Source organism: Crocodylus siamensis, chromosome 1, assembly GCF_052110815.1.
Source record: "Crocodylus siamensis isolate JL-2025a chromosome 1, ASM5211081v1, whole genome shotgun sequence".
Taxonomy (NCBI): Eukaryota; Metazoa; Chordata; order Crocodylia; family Crocodylidae; genus Crocodylus; species Crocodylus siamensis.
In genome coordinates, this window is record NC_143395.1 from 6,916,080 (window position 1) to 6,934,491 (window position 18,412).

The 18,412-nt window shown below is 43.1% G+C and overlaps 1 protein-coding gene across 1 annotated transcript in view; it reads left to right on the forward strand.

Moving 5' to 3' along the window:
* Positions 1-18,095, forward strand: part of CDC5L (cell division cycle 5 like) — a 50,117-nt gene extending 32,022 nt beyond the window's left edge. The window contains exons 15-16 of the mRNA XM_090030913.1: positions 9,360-9,572; positions 13,169-18,095. Of these exons, the coding sequence (XP_089887039.1) occupies positions 9,360-9,572; positions 13,169-13,273 (318 nt within the window). The 3' untranslated portion in view covers positions 13,274-18,095. The remainder of the gene's footprint in view (positions 1-9,359; positions 9,573-13,168) is intronic.
* The last annotated feature ends 317 nt before the right edge of the window (positions 18,096-18,412 follow it).

Consider the following 18,412-nt stretch of genomic DNA (forward strand, 5'->3'; position numbering starts at 1 on the left):
CAGCTCCATGCTTAAAGGAAGAGTTTATGAATAAGGTATATCTGGAGTCATCCATTCCTTGTCATACCTTTCCTGGCATCAGCCATCATTGGTTAACCCAGTAGAAGCAAACCTTTTTGTTAAGTATACCACAAATTAGCCCTGCACCGTCCTTAGGTGCCACTCTGATCTCCTTCCCCTTCCTGATCTGCTGCTCCTTTTTCTGCTCCCAGCTCTGTGCACCCTGCTCATTTTGCTGCTTTGCTTTCTGCTTCTTGCCCTATCTATCTGCCACTGTGCTGGTGGACCCCTCCCCAATCTTTACCAACCCCGCCCAACCTCACAGGAGTGGGGAACTAGGAGCCAGCTGCAGGGTCTGCAGACAGGAGGATGAGTGCGAATGTTAGCACATCAGTTGTCCGATCTATTTTTGACACCTGTGGCACAGGTTGGTCACCCCTGGGTTAACTGATGCCAAACAATACACCCTGACATTTCTGTTTAAGATTTCCCAGTGGACCTGTCTCCATGAATTTCTAATCCCTTTCAAACCTGGTTATGCTATCTGCATCCACAGTTTCCTTCGGGCTGACTGTGCTTGGCTTTAAAAAAAGAGGGGGGGAAGGTGTTTCTCCTGTTCGTTTCACTGAGAACAGGCATAGTTAGGAGCAGAAAAATCTCACATCAAGACACAAATTCATCAAAGGTCTCTGCTGCCAAATGTTTATAATCTAAACACTCAGTTACCTGTAGGACCCAGTAAAGCTGAATTGGCAGAATTTCCATTTATATGTAATCCATCATCCCATGGACACTTAGCATGATAGACACATTCCTTCCTAGGCTCTTGTGGGCTACACAAGTGTCAGGCAAATCCCAAAGGAACCATCTGTACCTGTAATGGAAACTGCTGTCAGAAAAGCAGAACCAGCGCTGAATGGGCAGCATTCTCTTATGTTTAGAAACTGGAAGCATTTGCTAGGAATGAAGCTGCCACCATCACCACGTGTGGATTGGGGAGTGCTGAAAAGGTCAAAAGAAGAGATTCTGCTGCCAAGAATCGTTTTTACCCACAACGGGGAAATGTCTTGGCAGGGCAGAGTCTTGGGTCCAGAGTCCTGAGATCCCCAAGGGTTCAATACCCAGCTTTGAGAAGGTTTAACCTCTTTTTATGTCAGTTCCTCAGCTATTAAAATGGGCATTGTGCCTACCTCCCAGGCCTGCTGTTCAGGTTTATGTTCCTAAAGCATGGCCAGGAAGTGGCTACAGAACCGGTACTCTTATTGCTTCTCTCTATAACACAACAAAGGCAACAGTCCTTCCTGTTCACCATTTGAATGGCTGAAGTCTTGAATGCTGGATGCTTCTGGAGCTCTGTCTCCTCGCATATTACAAGCCTGGAAAGTTTCTCAGTTGCCCACCAGACTCCAGCTGAAGTTGAAGATTTGAGATGTATTCTTGTCATTCCCTCAAAGCCAAAGCCTTGCAGTCATCAGCTCTTTGTGCCACCATCCTGCTGTGGTCTGTGCAGATCCATGAGAGCCCAGATCAGTTTGGGGGCAAGGAGTGTACCCAGGGAGAGGCAAATCCGGTTCTGTTTCAAAAGAAGCAGCTCTCTTAAGACTTTACCGGTATTTTTTCACAAACTGCTAGTCAAGCAAGTTTTGGAAACTGGCTAGAAATATGTTTCATTTATACACATACATTTTTGTGCTCCAGTGTGCCAGAGATCCGGCATGGCAGAGCAGACTTGGTTAATTGAGTCTGCTCCGCATATGAGCTGGCGCGCACTGCACGGTGTCACATGCAGTTGTATAAGTGGCGAAATGCACATCAGCTTGCAGAAAATGGCGGCCGTGCGCTTTTGAACTAAATCACCTTGGATGTGTTTCGTTCAAAAGTGCGCCGCTGCCACATTCTCAGCGCTGATGCATGTCTCGCCACTTATACAACTGCATGCGCCACAGCGTTGGGCACTTTTAAAAGCTCCCAGTACTGTGGCGCAAATGGTACAAATGCCCACTAATTTCAGAGTGCTTTTGAACATGCCACACAGTATATGAACATTTCACTTATTGAGATCCTTGTGTGGGAAGTATTACTTAGGTGCCGTAAAACAGCTGGGGGCACAGAGAGGTCGGAGAGGAAGTCGTGTCGCCTACCACTGGCCATCCCAGGAATGTAGATGTTCTCAATTTACATATTTAGCCTGTTGGGTCATGCTGCTGCCTGATTAAGGGCTGACATTCTTATAGGCTTTAATGTTTGAGAGGTGCTGTGTTGAGTCAACTTTGTTCAGTTTTCAACCATTGCTGTTGCCTTGAGTATTGTTTTTGTAAACTTTGCTTACAAAGTTAAAAGGACAATTCATACTGGGTACCCATGTCTTTAGAAGTCAAGATAATCATACTTAGCCCTGACAGAGCTCTTTATCATCAAAGGATGTTCAAACTCTGACCCCTAAGCATCAACTTATACTCTGTCAAGAATCAAAATGATCAGTGGCCTGAGGTCGCCTCTAACATTTAGTACCAGTAGAACTAAATGTTAATTAGTGCAGGATATTGCAGCTGTCCTGCCCTCTCCCAGGTATCCTAGAATGCACATTGCATAGGCCCAGATTGCTACTGATGTAGGGATTTGCTGCCATTCTGCCTTTTTTTTTTTTTTTATGCTGAGGATTGACTCTTTTCAAAAGCTCCTAGGTTCAACCTTTTCTTGTGTCTTCTGTCTTGTACTAATAACATACAAGTACAGACAAATAAATGTATTTCTTTGGTAACCCCCCTCTCCCCCCCCCACCACCACATACATATACACAGGGATTTCCATATGATCTTGACACCTTTTATCACAAGGACAGAGCATTTTTGACCATTTGAAAGAATTAGACCTCTAGTTTCCCAAAGCTGCTTTATCTAAGGGTCATTCTGTAGAGCTCATCCTCATTAGTACCTGATTATCCAATGCAAAGGTCATAAATATGCATGTATTACTCCCCAGTTACTGTTTTCGGCTAATGGCCATTACAGTCAGGTTAGGATTTTCTGGGATGACAACACCACATGAAAGTTAGAGCAGTCTGTGTGTTTAAAGAGGCACATCCCTTGATTTACCAGGAACTGAAATACTTCTTAGGCATACAAGACTCGCTGCATTTGGGACCAGTAAACTCTTCCAAATGCTAGTTATGAGCCCATGGTCAGAAAGAACACTTTGATTCCTAGGTTTGTACGGCAGACTGATCTGCTACAGCGTGTACACTTTGTGCTAGTGGAGCCATGAAATTTCTCCCAGGGGTCAGAGTTGTGCCACTCTCGAGAGATGCTTTACTGTGGGTTTTTAATTGCAAAGTCTGGAACCCCATGAGTTGAAAAGGCCCATAGAGAGAGATGCCTGTAGGATATGCCTGAACTGGGAGGAGATTGAGAAACTTCAAATATAAGAGGGGGAAAAGCTTCAAAAAAGTTAAATATAGGAAAAGAACCTAAAGCATTGCCGTCACCAAAATGGCACTTTTCTAAGGTATGCCTCCAACTCTTGTTAAGGCGGAGAGGGATAATTGATATGCTGCCATTCTAGCAAATAATTTCCACCAGAGGACATTAGAAAGAGCTGTGATCTATATGGATCTAGAGTCACAACCACTACTAATCTACTTGGTCACATCTAACTCCTGTCAGCTTTTTCCTCTGATAAAATGTATAAAATGTTTAATTAATCGGATCACCATTTTCAAAGAATTGAATCCCAAGTTTGTTCACTGATACCAGGTAAGGCACCGTTTACTTCCAAGTATTGTTGTTGTTTTGTTTTGCTTTTCTGCAAGTCTTGTATCAGTTGATTTAAAATCTCAGTCCTACCAAAAAGTGCTGTGAAACTTGGAGGCTGTTCATAATAATCCCTCTACTGAGCAGCATGTTCCACTGGGACTGTTCTTGAGTTATTAGTTGTAGTCTTGGAGAAACTATCAAGGAGGCATAGCCTGTCACAAGTGTTAATAGACAATGGTGGGATGTAATCCACTTATTAAAGCGCAAAATAGTAGTTCACCCTCCGGCCCTCCTAATTATTGGTTTAAATAGGAGCATAAAACATAGACTGGCCTTTTCTCATGTGCACATTTGATCTGATTTCAGTTCTGGGTTGCAGTTATATACAGCCATAGCTCACTTCAGGGGAGATTTATGAGTGATGTTTGTTTTTTTTTCCTTCTTTCTGTAAAAATCAGGATGCCCAAGTAAATCAGACTTAATTTTGACATCACTTGAGAGTTATGTGATTTTTAATGGTCTTCTTTGACACTCTTGAGCAGCACCCTGTTTTCCTAACGGCCTTTGCATCTGAGCTCTGTTAGGAAACTGTCATCTATAGCGTGATAGGAAAGTGCCAAAATTATGCATTAAGCCATATTGAGGCGTGGTGGTGAATAGCTAAGCAGGTGTTAATATAGACAGTCTACTTTTAAAGATTGAAGTCTGCATTGTTTTGACCTGGAAGACTATTTAATCCCATGATTGTTTGTATTACAGTAGCTCAGAGACCATTTTGCCAGCAATGAAGTAGCAGATAGGCCCTACACCAAAGACTTTCCAGTCTGCAGGATGGACAGAAGAGTGGCAGGAAAGATGATAAAAAACCTGAGGCATGGAGTGGTTGATCTGCTGGCAGCCATCTGGGGAGCGTAGGGAGGAGCTGGGAAACAAATCCAGTTCAGGTCCAGTACCTTAACCCCAAGACTCTTCTTCACCGAGTTGGACTGTGTTCAGCCAGATCTCCCCAGATCACAATAGCAAAGGAGTTTGTGGGGAAGGGGCTTTCCTTTGAAACACTGGTCAGAGTCCTCTGTCTGAGACCTGCACATATTATCTAATTATTTCTCTCCCATTGTCTTTGTTTCCCCTGCCCCTTGCCTATGGCATGGATTTGGGAGTTTTCAGTGCTTCTGATTTTGTGTGCTATAGCTGTAGCATGTGGGCATTTGAAGTGACGTTTTTTAGGAATCTTTGTGTAAACGATCGCCTGCAAATGTGGGGGACGAAATTCAGTGGCCCAGGAGGCTGTTTTCAGCCCTGTGCTCCTTGGCATGGAAATGGGTCCCTTCAAAGTATGTTCAGACAAAACTCCTGAGCTTGCAGCAACAGGCAGACCCCAGCTACGTGGGACAGTTTGACTCGCTCCTGACTCATGTTCCACCATCTGGAAGTGTTGAACATAAGCTGCTTCATGTTGGTAGAGCTTTGTGGTGATAGCCTGAGTACCCAGAATATTAAGAAAGTTGTCTCCCCTCGACTGCGGCCTTTTCAGGCTATATAGCAGTTGCCTCTCCCCCCCATGCCCTCCTGCTTAGTTCTTCACCTGTATCTTACTAGTAGATCTTGCAGTAGTGGAAAAAGATGTGTGCTGTTGTTTTCAGGATTGCAAGTGATGATATCCCTGAGAGCATCCTTGCTTTAGCTTACAATGAAAAAAGCACTGCCCATATGTAGGAAAAAACATGAGAATTGAGAGAGAACAGTTCCTGCCCAATTTGCAGATGTACCTGGAAACAACTCACTTTGCAAAGAAGTCCTCCAAACATCTGTAATTTTCCTGATAGTTCAGGGGAGAATCAGTTGTCAGACTTTACTGAAATCTATTTCTCAATTTTAGGTAAAGAATGCATACTAGTGTTTAAACATACCTCTCCATAACTGCCTGGAATTTTAGCCTGGCATTTGAGCCTTAAAATTTTACAAAGCTTGAACTAAAGTTATATGCAGTTGTTGGCATTAATGCAGCAGTCAGCAATTTTTAATAAGCAGTATTTGTTACGAATGTTGAGACCGCCCTTTGACCTTCCTACGGGGTCCCAGAGCCTTCTAGTTTGTGGAGGAGGCATGTTTCTCTCTCCAGGAAAGGAAGAGGAAAAAGGATATTACTTCTGTCTCAGGTTTGGGAGGGTGGTTTAGCCATAGGAGACATTGTTATATTATGGTAGTGGAGCATCTTTTAACTAGGGAAGGAACAGAGTAGAAGAGCTAGGGCTACACAAACAAAATCAGCTTAAGTATGTATATATACATATGAATAAGAATCTACATCCAGATCGATAGAGAGCCTTTAAATTCCCCTCTGACCTTTTGGAGGTCTTAGACCATTGGATGATGACTCACTCGGTGAATTATATTTTAATATGAATCTCATCAGAATCCAGTTTTATTTTGTGCCCTGAATTTGGACCTCTGGCACCTTCAGCACCTCTCAAGTGTCAGGGCCCTTTGGGTAAATGTTTGTTTGGAGCCAGCCTGTACCCAGTACTATGGGACCATGCCAGGGACTTCTGATTTACACTGTGCACTCTCATGGTCTCTTTGTCCCATTTACTGTATCCATAAAATGGAGATATAACCCCTAATAATACTGTTCTTCTTCGGTATAAGTAGAATTTGGCCTTTTGGCTGAGATCAAATGTATGTCAGAGCCCGTCAGTCTACTTGCCTATGCTGCCATCACATGGTATTTGAGCTAAAATGAAAAGCGTCTTTAGAAATGTATAAATAATAATGGCAATCAGAAAAATGACCCATTTTACCACATTGCTGCATTGGTTGATGGAGTAACAATATTAACCACATGGATGTTCAAAGCCTTCCTAGCTTTGCATCAGCAAGTAACCTCATGAACCCTGAACCTTTCTATTTTATTCAGATTTATACAGATGTTGAAAAGGAAAACTACATTGTAGGGACCCTGGAATCACTTAAAGGTGCATCACAAACACTCCTTGAAAACTGTAGCCATCCAGTTCAGTTTAATCGTTGATCAGCAAGCCAGATAGCAAAAACACTCGTGTCTCCCCCTACCTTTAGCAGTTTCCCACCCTTAGAGTCCTCTTGTGACTCTGTAGCAAGGGTCCCCAAAGTTTCATTCGTGGTGGGGCCTGCTGATGGGTGGGACAGGCTTCAGGTGGCCACATCACAAAACGAATTAGCAGTGTTCAGCAGCTCTTACATGTCTCATGTATACCAGTTCCAGTAAGAAGAATCGTAGGTCTGCTGCAAAGGTCAGGTACTGCCAAGCAGTTGAGGGCTACAGCCTCACCAATCGGCTAGCTCTGCCGAGAATAGCCGCCCATAAAAAGTCCCTTTGTAGGCTGCATAGAAATGCTTCATGGGCCACAAGTTGCTCATGGGCCATGCTTCAGGAATCACTGCTTTGTAACATGCCTCTTATTAACACTGTGTTTTAAATAAGCTCATAAGCTGGTAATGTGACTTGCTCCATCTCAGTCACAAACTTAGTTCCAGAATAAAGCATATAAATAAACTGGGGCAGTGCAGGAGTTGAGGAAAATTGCAGCTTTGTGCAAACCTGGCTCATGTGACCACAGTGGTGATGATTAGTTTGTGTAGATATTGGTGTCTGGTTATATTTGACACTGTATAGAATACTTGAGAAAAATCATTTCCTCTCTGTCCCTTACCCATCTCCTTATGCATAATCTTCCTAGATAATAAAATGCATTGGCTGATCACAGGATTAACTTGGCACAAAGCAGTGAATATTATCTTTATTTTGGATAATCAGTTTTAATGCTCTTATGCTTGGTAAATATAACATTTACCAACATAGCTTATGATTTTAAAAAAAATCAGCCCCTGAATGACTCATCGCTGCTATTGTTTTGAGGTGTATATTTGTGATTTACTTGATTTAAAGCAGCTTTTACTCCCATCTCTTGCACTGTCTAATGCACCTTATACTGGGAAGCTAACCTCTGAGGCCCTTGGCTTTCACCCTTTATTGAAGTTGGCATCTTTTGTACAATGCTCTTTGCAAAAAAGATGTTTTCCATGAAAGAGCCTAAAACAACAAGTAAATCCATATGTCCATAAGAAGAGACGTGAAATGCTACACCTCTCCCAGATTTTGTTCAGAGAGATTTCCCAGTGCTACTAGTTGACTTGATTCAACATTAAAGGATTTCTTTGATATTGTTAGATTGGAATAGCTATTAACGAGCCTTCAGAGCTTTGACTGTCTAGTTAAATTTGCTCCAAAAAGCAGGTGGCTCACTCTCACTGCTATCTCTGGCATGATACGGATACATGATAGGTTCTGATGCCTTTTGTTCCCCCTAGAAAACGTTAGCATACTGTGGCTGGTTCTCTGCCTGCATTGTTCCCCAAAGGCAGGATTTTGTAGCCTGTATTAGGACTTATTGAAACCTGCCGTTGTGGGTTGTGGCAACAGGCCTGGCTAGAAGTCCATCAGGAGTTTAAACCTAGCGCACCACTGTTGGTACTCATCGAGATGATGCCACAAAAGATGATCAAGTTGCTCTGAAGTCTTGGCATCCTTTTATCTTGCTTCCTTCCCCATTTACTATATTTGATTAATTGGGAGCTTTGGGTTTGGCTTCTGGTCCCACCTCTTATGTGACCCTTGGACAGCATTTCAGCATAATATTTTTCAATATACTTCCCTGTAAAGTGGGGGTAATGTTGCTGACACTTCCACATGCTTCTAAGGAAGCTGCTCTAAGGCTCCTCATTGGGGGTTTTGTTATGGGGTGGGGGGGGTTCTTTTGTTGTTTTGTTTTTAGTAATGCAGAGGGCAAGCTGAACGCTTTGGCTGTGCAGATGAAATATGAAACAGTAAGGAGATTACTGGTCTCTTATATTTAGGGACCTACCAAATTTGGGGTGGCTACACCCTGATTGTACAATTCGAGCATCGTGCTGGGCGCTATTATTGCATCAGAATATGGCAGGGCCCTCATGCCTCTGATTGGCTGAGGGGCCCTGGAAGTCCCATCCCTTCCCAGAGATTAACAGATGATCAATCTCCAAGAAGGGGTGAAACTACCAGGGCCCCTTAGCCAGTCATAGGTGTTGGGGGGCACCTGCCACGCTCCACCACAGAAATCTTCTTCCCCCATGCTTCAGGATGTCACCGCTTTCTGCCCTTTTCTGTTTTTGCAGCTCTTTTTTTTTTTCACTGCCAATTTCACACCTTTTCATGGCCCCTACACTTTTTTTTTGCGGGGGTCAGGCTTTTTTGTGGAGATTTCTGCAAAAATCAAAGGTCAGTAGGTCCCTGCTTATATTCCATTTTCTCTTAATAGGCGTGAAGATTTCCCTCCCAGTCATGCAGCTGGGATTGGTACCTAGCCATGATTTGCCTGCAGTGGTTTGGTTGCCCATTCAGCACAGGGGCTTGGACAATTGCTGACTAACGGAGCCCAGTGATGCTTGTGTTTCTAAGTGGGGAAACTTGCTTTGGGGTTTTAATCCAGTAACCTCTGATCTTTCAGGTTATGGCATAGCACTATACAAATTTAAAATATTAAGCACAATTCAGCAAGAATAATACACCCACTGATTTCCTTTCTCCAGATAAATAGAGGTCATATGACGACAGAAGCCAAGAGGGCTGCCAAAATGGAAAAAAAGCTGAAGATTTTGCTTGGTGGTTACCAGTCTCGGGCAATGGGTCTCATCAAACAATTAAATGATTTGTGGGACCAGATTGAACAGGCTCACCTAGAGCTTCGCACCTTTGAAGAACTAAAGAAGCATGAAGATGCTGCTATTCCCAGGAGATTGGAGGTAAGTTTCCAAAGGCCATTTTAATGGGCTGAGAGAGAAGAGTTGCAGGGGCTAAGGGGAAATGTGTTGATGCTGCTCAGGATCCAATTGCTCCCACTCAGCTGTGTTCACTTTTTGCATGATGTATTTTTAAAAATTAGTATCAAGTTCTTAGCCTTACCTAATAGGGGTGTGCGAAACGGGGCAGATTCGGATTCGGTCCAAATCAGTTCAGATCACTGTCCCCGATTCGATTCATCCGAATCTGAAGATTTGATGCCAGTTTGGAGAATCAGCGATTCAGCCATAGACACAGCTTTAACTGTGTTATCTACGTACCTTGAGGTACCAGGCACAGCTCGTCAATGCCACAGTGCTGGGGAGAATGGAACGTCGCACAGGAGTGTGGGAGACATCCCCACATGCACACATGCTTAGTAGCCAACCTGGAAGTAGACCAGAAGTATTTCTGGTCCATTTCTGGGTCTGCTGCCAAGTGCACTAGGGGACCTCCCCGTGTTTCTGCTACCCCCCCACCCCCGGCGGCTGGGTGATTGGCCATGGGGGGACCCTGGGTGCCACCTAGACTTGGAGGGCACCAGTTGCTAAGCCAGGGGGGCACTGGGGGCCCCCCTGTGCACTCCCTAGCAGACCCAGAAGTGCTTCTGATCCACTTACGGATCTGCTACCAAAAGTGCGCTCTGCGCTCCTGTGGGATGCTCCATCCTCCCCAGCAGCACAGTGTTCACAAGCCACGCCTGGTACCTTGAGGTATGTAGAAAAAACATTTAAAGCTGTGTCTATATCCAAATCACTGAATCTTTCCAAATATCTCCGAATCAATTCAGAGGGCTCCGGTTTGATTGGAGAGATTAAAGGATCTCCTAATTCTGTTCGGATACAGAGATTTAGCCACCTAATGAGGCCAAGTCTCCACCAAATCGAATCGGCAACTAAAGCTTCACACAGCCCTAATACCCAAGACAGCTTCTCCTTTTGTTGCCCCACACTGTCACATCCAAGAACCTCTGAACATTAAAAGCTCAGGCAAATCTGGTTTTTTTGCTTTTCCTGCCCACCTTGTCCTTGTTTGTGTATGTGTAATCTAACAGATTTAGCATAGGTTAAATGTTCCCTCATTATCTGTAGTTTCTAGTAGAGTATATTGGAACAAATAACGCTGGCGTAAACTGTCGTACCTCCGTGGACATCAGTGGAGCTTGGGCAGTTTACACAGCTGAGAATAAGTGTTCTTTTTCCGAATGTTAAAACTTCGTATAGCCTTATTAAGGTTACAGTCACATTTCAATACCAAGCAAAGTTGTAGAATAACCCATGACAGAATGGGTATTTTACTGTTAGTACATCTTACTAGAAATTAGGTAACTGCTTCAATTAATGCTAGAAACTGGAAAAAAAAAAACAAAAAAAACCATTTGGTGAGGATTGTTTCCGGTAGGAAAGGATGTCTGGCAAAAGCAGCGTTACAGTGACAGTTTGGGAAAAGAGGATATTCTTGGACCATTGGAAAGCACCGGAACTTTTGGCTTTAATTGTCATTTAAAAAGACAAAGTCCTACTGATCCCTGGATTGTAGCCGAAATAAATTAGCCTGGCGTTAATTTAGGGGCCTGCTGCACGGTCAGATAAAAGCTGGGTAGAAACCGGAGTTGTTGTGCATTTTCAAGCACTAACTTTGTAGCTAGTTCTCTGTTTATAGCCAGGATAGACATTTTTTATTGTGTGTTAATTAGTTTGCACATGTGGGTGGCCTAAACTTATTGCACATTTAACCAGCTAATTGTGCAATATATGTAATGTGTAGCAGGGGCCTCATTTTGGGGATTTGTTTTCAAATTGGCTTCTAGGTTCATTGCCTAGCTTCAAAAGCTGATCTACCAAATGACCCAAACTGATAGTTTTCAACTTATTATCTGATTTCTTTTGTGGAAAAGTGGGAAAGAGGGATAAGAAAATGGTGGATTGGGATTTGTGGCATTCTGAGCTGATTAAGCAAGAGAAAAACAGCCATACTCTCTTCTCCCTCTTGTATTTAGAGAAAAAAAAATCAGCTAAGATTTTATTTCCAAATGCTTTATAGTAGGAGATGATGTATGAAGCAGGAAGAACACAGCTTGATTTTTTTTTTCAGCTACCCAGCTGTGTGTGTGCAGTGTCAACAATTAGAAAGACCCTGCTTTGATTTTACAACAAAGCCAACTGTATATGGAAGTCATTAGGAAGGAAGAAAGGTGGATCATCACCAATACATCTCTCATGTATGGAGTTACTTTTCTGTACCATGCTTTAAACAGCTGGTGCTAAACTACAGATCATTCTCTAATTGCCCCCAGTTTTGTTAAGCATTGTCAGTGGGCCTATTTAAGACCATTTCCGATCACTGAATGTATTTACATATCTAAACAGAAAGCTTTACTCAACAAGCTGCAAGCTTTCTGCAGCCTTTCCAAATTGTTTTGTCCAAAATCTGCAGACTGTGTGGTCTTGAAGTCTCAAATGCATCATTGATTTATTTAAACAGGTCATGTCCCATCATCAGAAATACCCCCTTTTTTACTGTGGTGCTTAAATAACCAGATTTTGATGTCTGAAGGAAACTGTTGCTAGCATGACTTACTGTCATGCTTGAGTGGCTAGACTCCTTCCTCTTCTTGAATGGCTCTGCTCTGGACCTTGGTGCTCCTGCTAATTAAGTTTTAGTCACTGACAATCCCTACAGTTTGGAGCAGCTCCAGTGTCATTGTGGGCTAATGTTTACTCAGCCTTATAGGACGTGGTGACCATTAGACGTTCTCGCCATTATCTAGGATAGATAGATGCAGTCCAACATCGTGACAAAAAATGCTGTGAGTGAAGGAAACAGCCGGTCGGTACAGTAGCCCCTAATGCCATGTACATCTGTGACCATTATGGCAGGACCTGTTAGTCTAATATGGGTCTTTACAGCCACAAGAGAAAATGCACCACCAGCCAGTAGAATAACTCCAGTATCCATCATCACTCGCTGATGAATGGATGCCATATACATGCAGAGGAGGTAGTTTAGTACGTAGGAGTCAGTATTCGGGAGATGTTTTTGAGCCGTGTGAACTAGAATGAGAACAGGCTATCGTATGATTTAATTTCACTAACAGTTGCGAAACTCATAGAAGGAAAGTTTTCTCTATACAACTCATTGTTGAATTGCAGAATTCATTCACTGAACTGTAGAATTCATAGTGCAAAACTTTAGCAGGACTCAGAAAGAGATTGGATAATACAGTCATGATTGAGTTCTTAAATGAATCCAGGTAGGAATTAGGATGTGACCTAATGAAGCAGGGAGAGCATCCCACATCTGACTAGCAGGAATTTCCAGCACCTTCCTGTGAAACATCTAGTGCTGATCATTGTTGGTAACAGGATCCTGGATCTACAGGTCCCTGGCTCTGATCCAGCACAGCAGTTCCTGTCTCTCCAAACAAACCCAATAGTTCTTCTATCCCAGCCGTTGATCTCGACTCTCCAGGGCACCAAATGTAGCGCAAGTTAGTCCAGGTTATGCTAGTGCAACTTGGGGGAGAACTGACCAGTCATTCGTTCTGTTTCCGTATTAGTGTCTAAAGGAAGATGTGCAGCGCCAGCAGGAGCGAGAGAAGGAGCTCCAGCAGAGATTTGCAGACTTCATGCTGGATAAAGAAACTTTCCAATCAAAATACTGAAGCACAAGATTCCTTTGTCCATCAATGTGACGTTTTTCAGGTGTACAGATACTTCTATGTCTTGCCATCCATGTCACAGAAATCAAGTATAGGTAAATTGCTGCTCTACGCATCTTGTGTTGTGGGGGCTTTTTTAATGGACTCTCATTGTACCAAATGCTCTAGGTGTAAATGGTTTAGTTCAATATTAAAGATTTTTGGATTTAAACATCCAGGACTTTGATATTACAAGAAGAAATCGCTCTTTTTTTTTTTTTTTTAGCCTCACTGTCATTGTTTGCTAGGGTTATTACTGATTCATTCTCCCAGTGTTTTACCATTTTTAAGATCTACGGAACATAAACCTGCAGTGTGTGTGCCTGTAAGTAATGTTTCTTGAATAAACCTGGAATGTAAAGATATCTATAAAAAGAAACATCTCGTGTTGCTTATCGGGAAGGGAATCTTTTTAAAAAAAAAGTCTCTCTTATGCCCTTGGTCTCTCTTTTTTGACTATTAAAAAATTCAGAAGCTATTATCTGTAAGGGGAATGAGATATAATCAGGACATAAATACAGCTAAAGCATTTCAGTTCTTTTATCACTGCAGACTCCTCTTTTAGCAGCTGACTGTCCAGTGTGATCATTTTGGAATGTGAATAGACTAAGGAGGTTAATCTTACTGCAGATTAACTTCACCTCTTCCACTAAGGTGGAAAATAGATTTTTTGGAAGCACTCAGGATTGACCTAGCTGCTTTTATTACACAGGTAGCAGTGGGGATTTTGCCACTGAGTGAGTGGGAGCAGTTAGGCCAACACAGTGGGAATTTCGAAAATGCTCAGAGATATTCCCGTCGCTAAACTTGCAGAACCTCACCTGGGCTTGACTCCTTTGCACTGGATTAAAAAGGCTGCAGCAGCTTAAGGGAGGGGTAGATCCATCTGAGAGAGAATTTCCCCTGGCCCAGGAACTGAGGAAGGCAGCTACAGCCTGTCCTGCAAGGATCTCACAAGAAGGTGTGATGGTGGCAGGAAGATGCATCAAGAACAGGCCACAGCTCTGGTGGTCCTGGGCAGGGTAACCTCCCATGGCAAAATTATGCTGGGAGCTTTTTAGGTCTCTTGAGCAGCCTGGAACTACAAAGTGTGAAACTTGCTTAAAGCCACCTTAGTCCCCTCGGGCTGGAAGTTATAACTATCTTTTAGAAGCTTAACCCAGAACTGACTTGCTGGTTTGGACTACTCCTCACCTCGAGACTTCCCTAAATTGGAAGTACAACACCTTCAAGTGGGCCTGTTTCCTAAATCGCTGAAGCATTTTGCAGAACTAAGGCGTCAGCTGTGTTAGTCTAAAGTCAGGTTGAAGGCAGAGTAGATTTGCACCGTATAAACCAGTGGTTCTCAACCTATTTGCCATAATGGGCTACACTTGCAGCTCTCAATGTGTTATGTGGGCTGCACCCACACAACTTACTTCCTATGTATTCATTTAACAGGATGTCACGTGGGCTGCAGCAGTGTGCCGATTGAGCCGTATGCGGGCCACAGGTTGAGAACCACTGGTATAGACTAGATGCATAAGCTTTCAAGAGGGCTGATTAAGTGAGCTGCTGCTTACAACAGCTTATGTATCTCTGATTTAGTTGGTCCTTAAGGTCAAATCTACCCTGCCGTCCACCATTTTAAGAATCCTGCCCTAACTCAATTTCTGGTTTTGTTTGGGCTAATATTAAATGTTAGCGGCTCAGGTTTTATTATGAGATAGGCGAGACATTTATTCCAAAGTAATTCCTTAAATTCGTACATATCTGCCAGAGATCTGTTGCAGAAGACTGTTTTCATGTTTTGTTTTTCCAACAGTACCTTCACATTTCTCCAAAACCCTAGAAAAACAGCTTCTATCCCCTTCTGCTGCTTGTTCTTCTCCATTTCTGGACAGTTGTTTTGTGGAATACATACCAGAGGGGAGAAGAAGCAAACAGTCCTGATGTTCAATACCTTGCAAAGTCAGTGTGCTAATGCATGTGAGTTTATACCAAAGCATGGGCTGTACTGTGGGTCATGATGTAGAGGACCCTGGAAAGAAACAGGAAGTTTATTAAATGTGCAGATTTTCTGTTTCCCTATGTGCTATGGCCATCACTTTCATTGATTCCTGAGGCCTGAACTCTGCTGTCTTTGCTAGGACCTGATTGCCTGGCAGCCATTTGAGTCTTTCCCTTTTTCACCAACAGAAACAAGGGGTGAGGTATTTATATTAATGCACACCAGTTTTTCTATAACACTTTTTTTTTTTTTTATTATGCTGTTTGGCTTGTAACTAAATCAGAGGAAATGTCTTTAAGGATCAATCTTCTTGCATCCTGGCTATTTTAGCTTTGCTGTATGTAGGGAAAGAAAATCTTCTAATGTGTATCATGGGAGGTATCTGACAGTTCTTGTGGTTGGATAGTAGCTAGAGATTTTAACAGAAAACCCTCATAGGTTTACCACTACCACAATTGGGTTTCTTCCGTTTCTTGTTGAGCACTGCAACAGTCTTTGAGGTTTCTTGCATTGCTGCTCAACAGTTTCAGTGTAAGGCAGGTATTCAAACCTTCCAGCTCAGCACGCTCTACAGTGGAAAGTTAGAGGGACAGAGTTGTTCAGAAAAATAATTTTTTTTCCTCTGAAATTCTTGCACCGGTTGCAGTGAATACTAGAAGTTACTGCATTTTGAAAGCAACATCACAATAAGCTTTCTATGTGGAAAAAGGCATCAATAATGAAACTTAAGTAGAGTTGCGATGAGTTCCTCACTTCACTTAAGGAGAGAAGTTATACATTTATTGTATGACACTGTTTCGTGCTAGCTGGGAGTATAAAACTGTTTGTTTAACTCATAAGAAATCTCAACGTCAATATTTTTTAACTTTGAACTCGGAAACCAGTTTTCAAATTTCATCCCCGAAACGAAACAAAAAAATCAGTCATCATAGGTAAGTAGGGCTGGAAGGGATCTCACAAGGTCAGCTAGTCCAGCCCCCTGTGCAAACCAGGATCATCCACCTCACCCAAGTGTCTGTCTAACCTGCCCCTGAAAATTTCCAGGGAGGGTGATTTCCACAACTCCTCTAGGTAGCCTGTTCTAGTGCTGGACCACCTTTGTAGTCCGGAAGTTCTTCCTAATTTCCAGCCTCAGTTTCCTTTGCTGCCGGTTGAGACCATTGCTTCTAGCCCTGTCCCCTATTGACCACAAAGAAAAGCTCATCTCCAATCCACTCTGTAATCGCCCTTAAGGTATTTGAAGACTATTATGATCAAATCTCCAACTCCCCACCCCCACTCGTCTCTTCTCCAGACTAAACAAGCTTAGCTCTTTCAACTTTTCCTCCTAAGTCCTGCTTTTCAGGCCTCTGATCACTTTTGTTGCTCTCTGCTAGACTCTGCAATAATGCACAAGTGTGAACAACTTAACTTTTTCCTATAATATACCAGCCACACACCATGTCAAATAGTTGTGCGGAGATAATTATTTTAAGTATTAAGTTTCTCTCTCTGAATTTTTTTTAGCTTCCACTTAGTTCTTCAGAACATACCTGCAGGCCCTTTAATGAATTTCACCAAAGGTTTTCTTTCCTCTTCCTGGAGTCGGATGCACTGGATCCTCCCTCAACTGGGGCCTGCTTCAATGTCAGGGGAGCTGTTCCTTTTGGGCTGTGGATCAGGCACCTGGTAAAGTTGGTACTGACAAGAATGGTATCAGCTGAGGCTGTGCTCCATGTCCTGCATATATTAAAATCCCACATACTCCAGAACTAAGGTAAAGAGGAAGATTTTCCCAAGGTGTTCAGGCTCCATTGGATGCCTGCGCCTCAAACTCCCAGTTGTGGGAAGTTGGAAAATCCTCCCCCCCCCCCCCGAACTGAATGGTGAATTCAATCTCACAGTTTCAATCTTTTTGACATATCTCAAGTGATGATCAAATGTAGCAGCTGGCCATGAAACCTTAGGACTCACAGGCCAGAACACTGAAGTGTGGATATCTGTTGTCAGCCACTGCCATCCTTGTTTGGACACCTCACGTCACCTGTAATAGCCGTGGAGGTTCAGCACCTTGGAAGACATGGCTGCTTTCAGTTAAGTGCCTGGACATTAGTTTCCAACTGCTAGGCATCAAAATCCAGATTTGAACATTTGTAGACACTAGCCATCCAGCAGTAACATGCACTACTGTCAGAACTCTGTCCTGGCTTTACTCATAGCAAAGTTGCCAAAGAAGGTGGTCTGGTCTGGTCTATATCTGACTCCCATGCTTCTCTGAAATCCCTTCTTGGACATATCCTCCAGGCCGTGAACCCAAAGTAATGCCTGTATTCCAACCAGACTTTAAAAAGTGCAGTATGTATAGCATAGTCCCCTGCACCCCACCACCCATGTTCCTGCACTGTAAAACACTGGCTGAAAAACAACCAGATACTCACCTGTGTAAAAGCAAAAGAGCCTTCTGGTCCCCATAACCGATTCCAGATTTGTCCCTTCCATCACTCCAACACCGTGACTTGCAGATGGGTTAACGAACAACTTCATGTCTGATCCTGCTCACACTGGCCAGTGACAAAACTCAAAGGAATGGTAATGGGAGAGTAGCCTCAGGCCCCAGTTTAGGAAAGCACTGAAGCATATGCTTAAAATTTAAGCATATGAGTAAAACAATATTCAGTCAGGTCCAGACTAAGAGACTTGCCAAAGCGATGCTGAAGTTCCTCTGCCTGCCCCAGGAGATGCTATTAAGCTTGTGCTTAATTGTTTTGCTGAATTGTGACTTGAAAACAGTCAATAAAAGATGAGGAGCAGTGCATGGAGTGGCCTCATTCTTGTCTTGCTAATCCCTGGGTAGCCTTTTCTCTCTCTCTCTAAACAATTTTCTGGATGAGTGAATTGAAATGGTTTATAATACTTCCCAGGGCCCCATCCGCATTAACGAATGCATAACAGGTGTTGGAAATTAATCAGCTGCCTGGAGTTGGAGCAGCACTTTATAGTTGCATTTAGGGTTAAGATTTCCCCCCTGCCCCTTTGTTTTCTAGCTTGGTGTTTGTTAAGCTCTGTCTCTGTGCGGGGCTGGGGCTTTTTGAAAATTTTGCCTTTCAAGTGAAAGTCAAAGGTTTTCCATATAT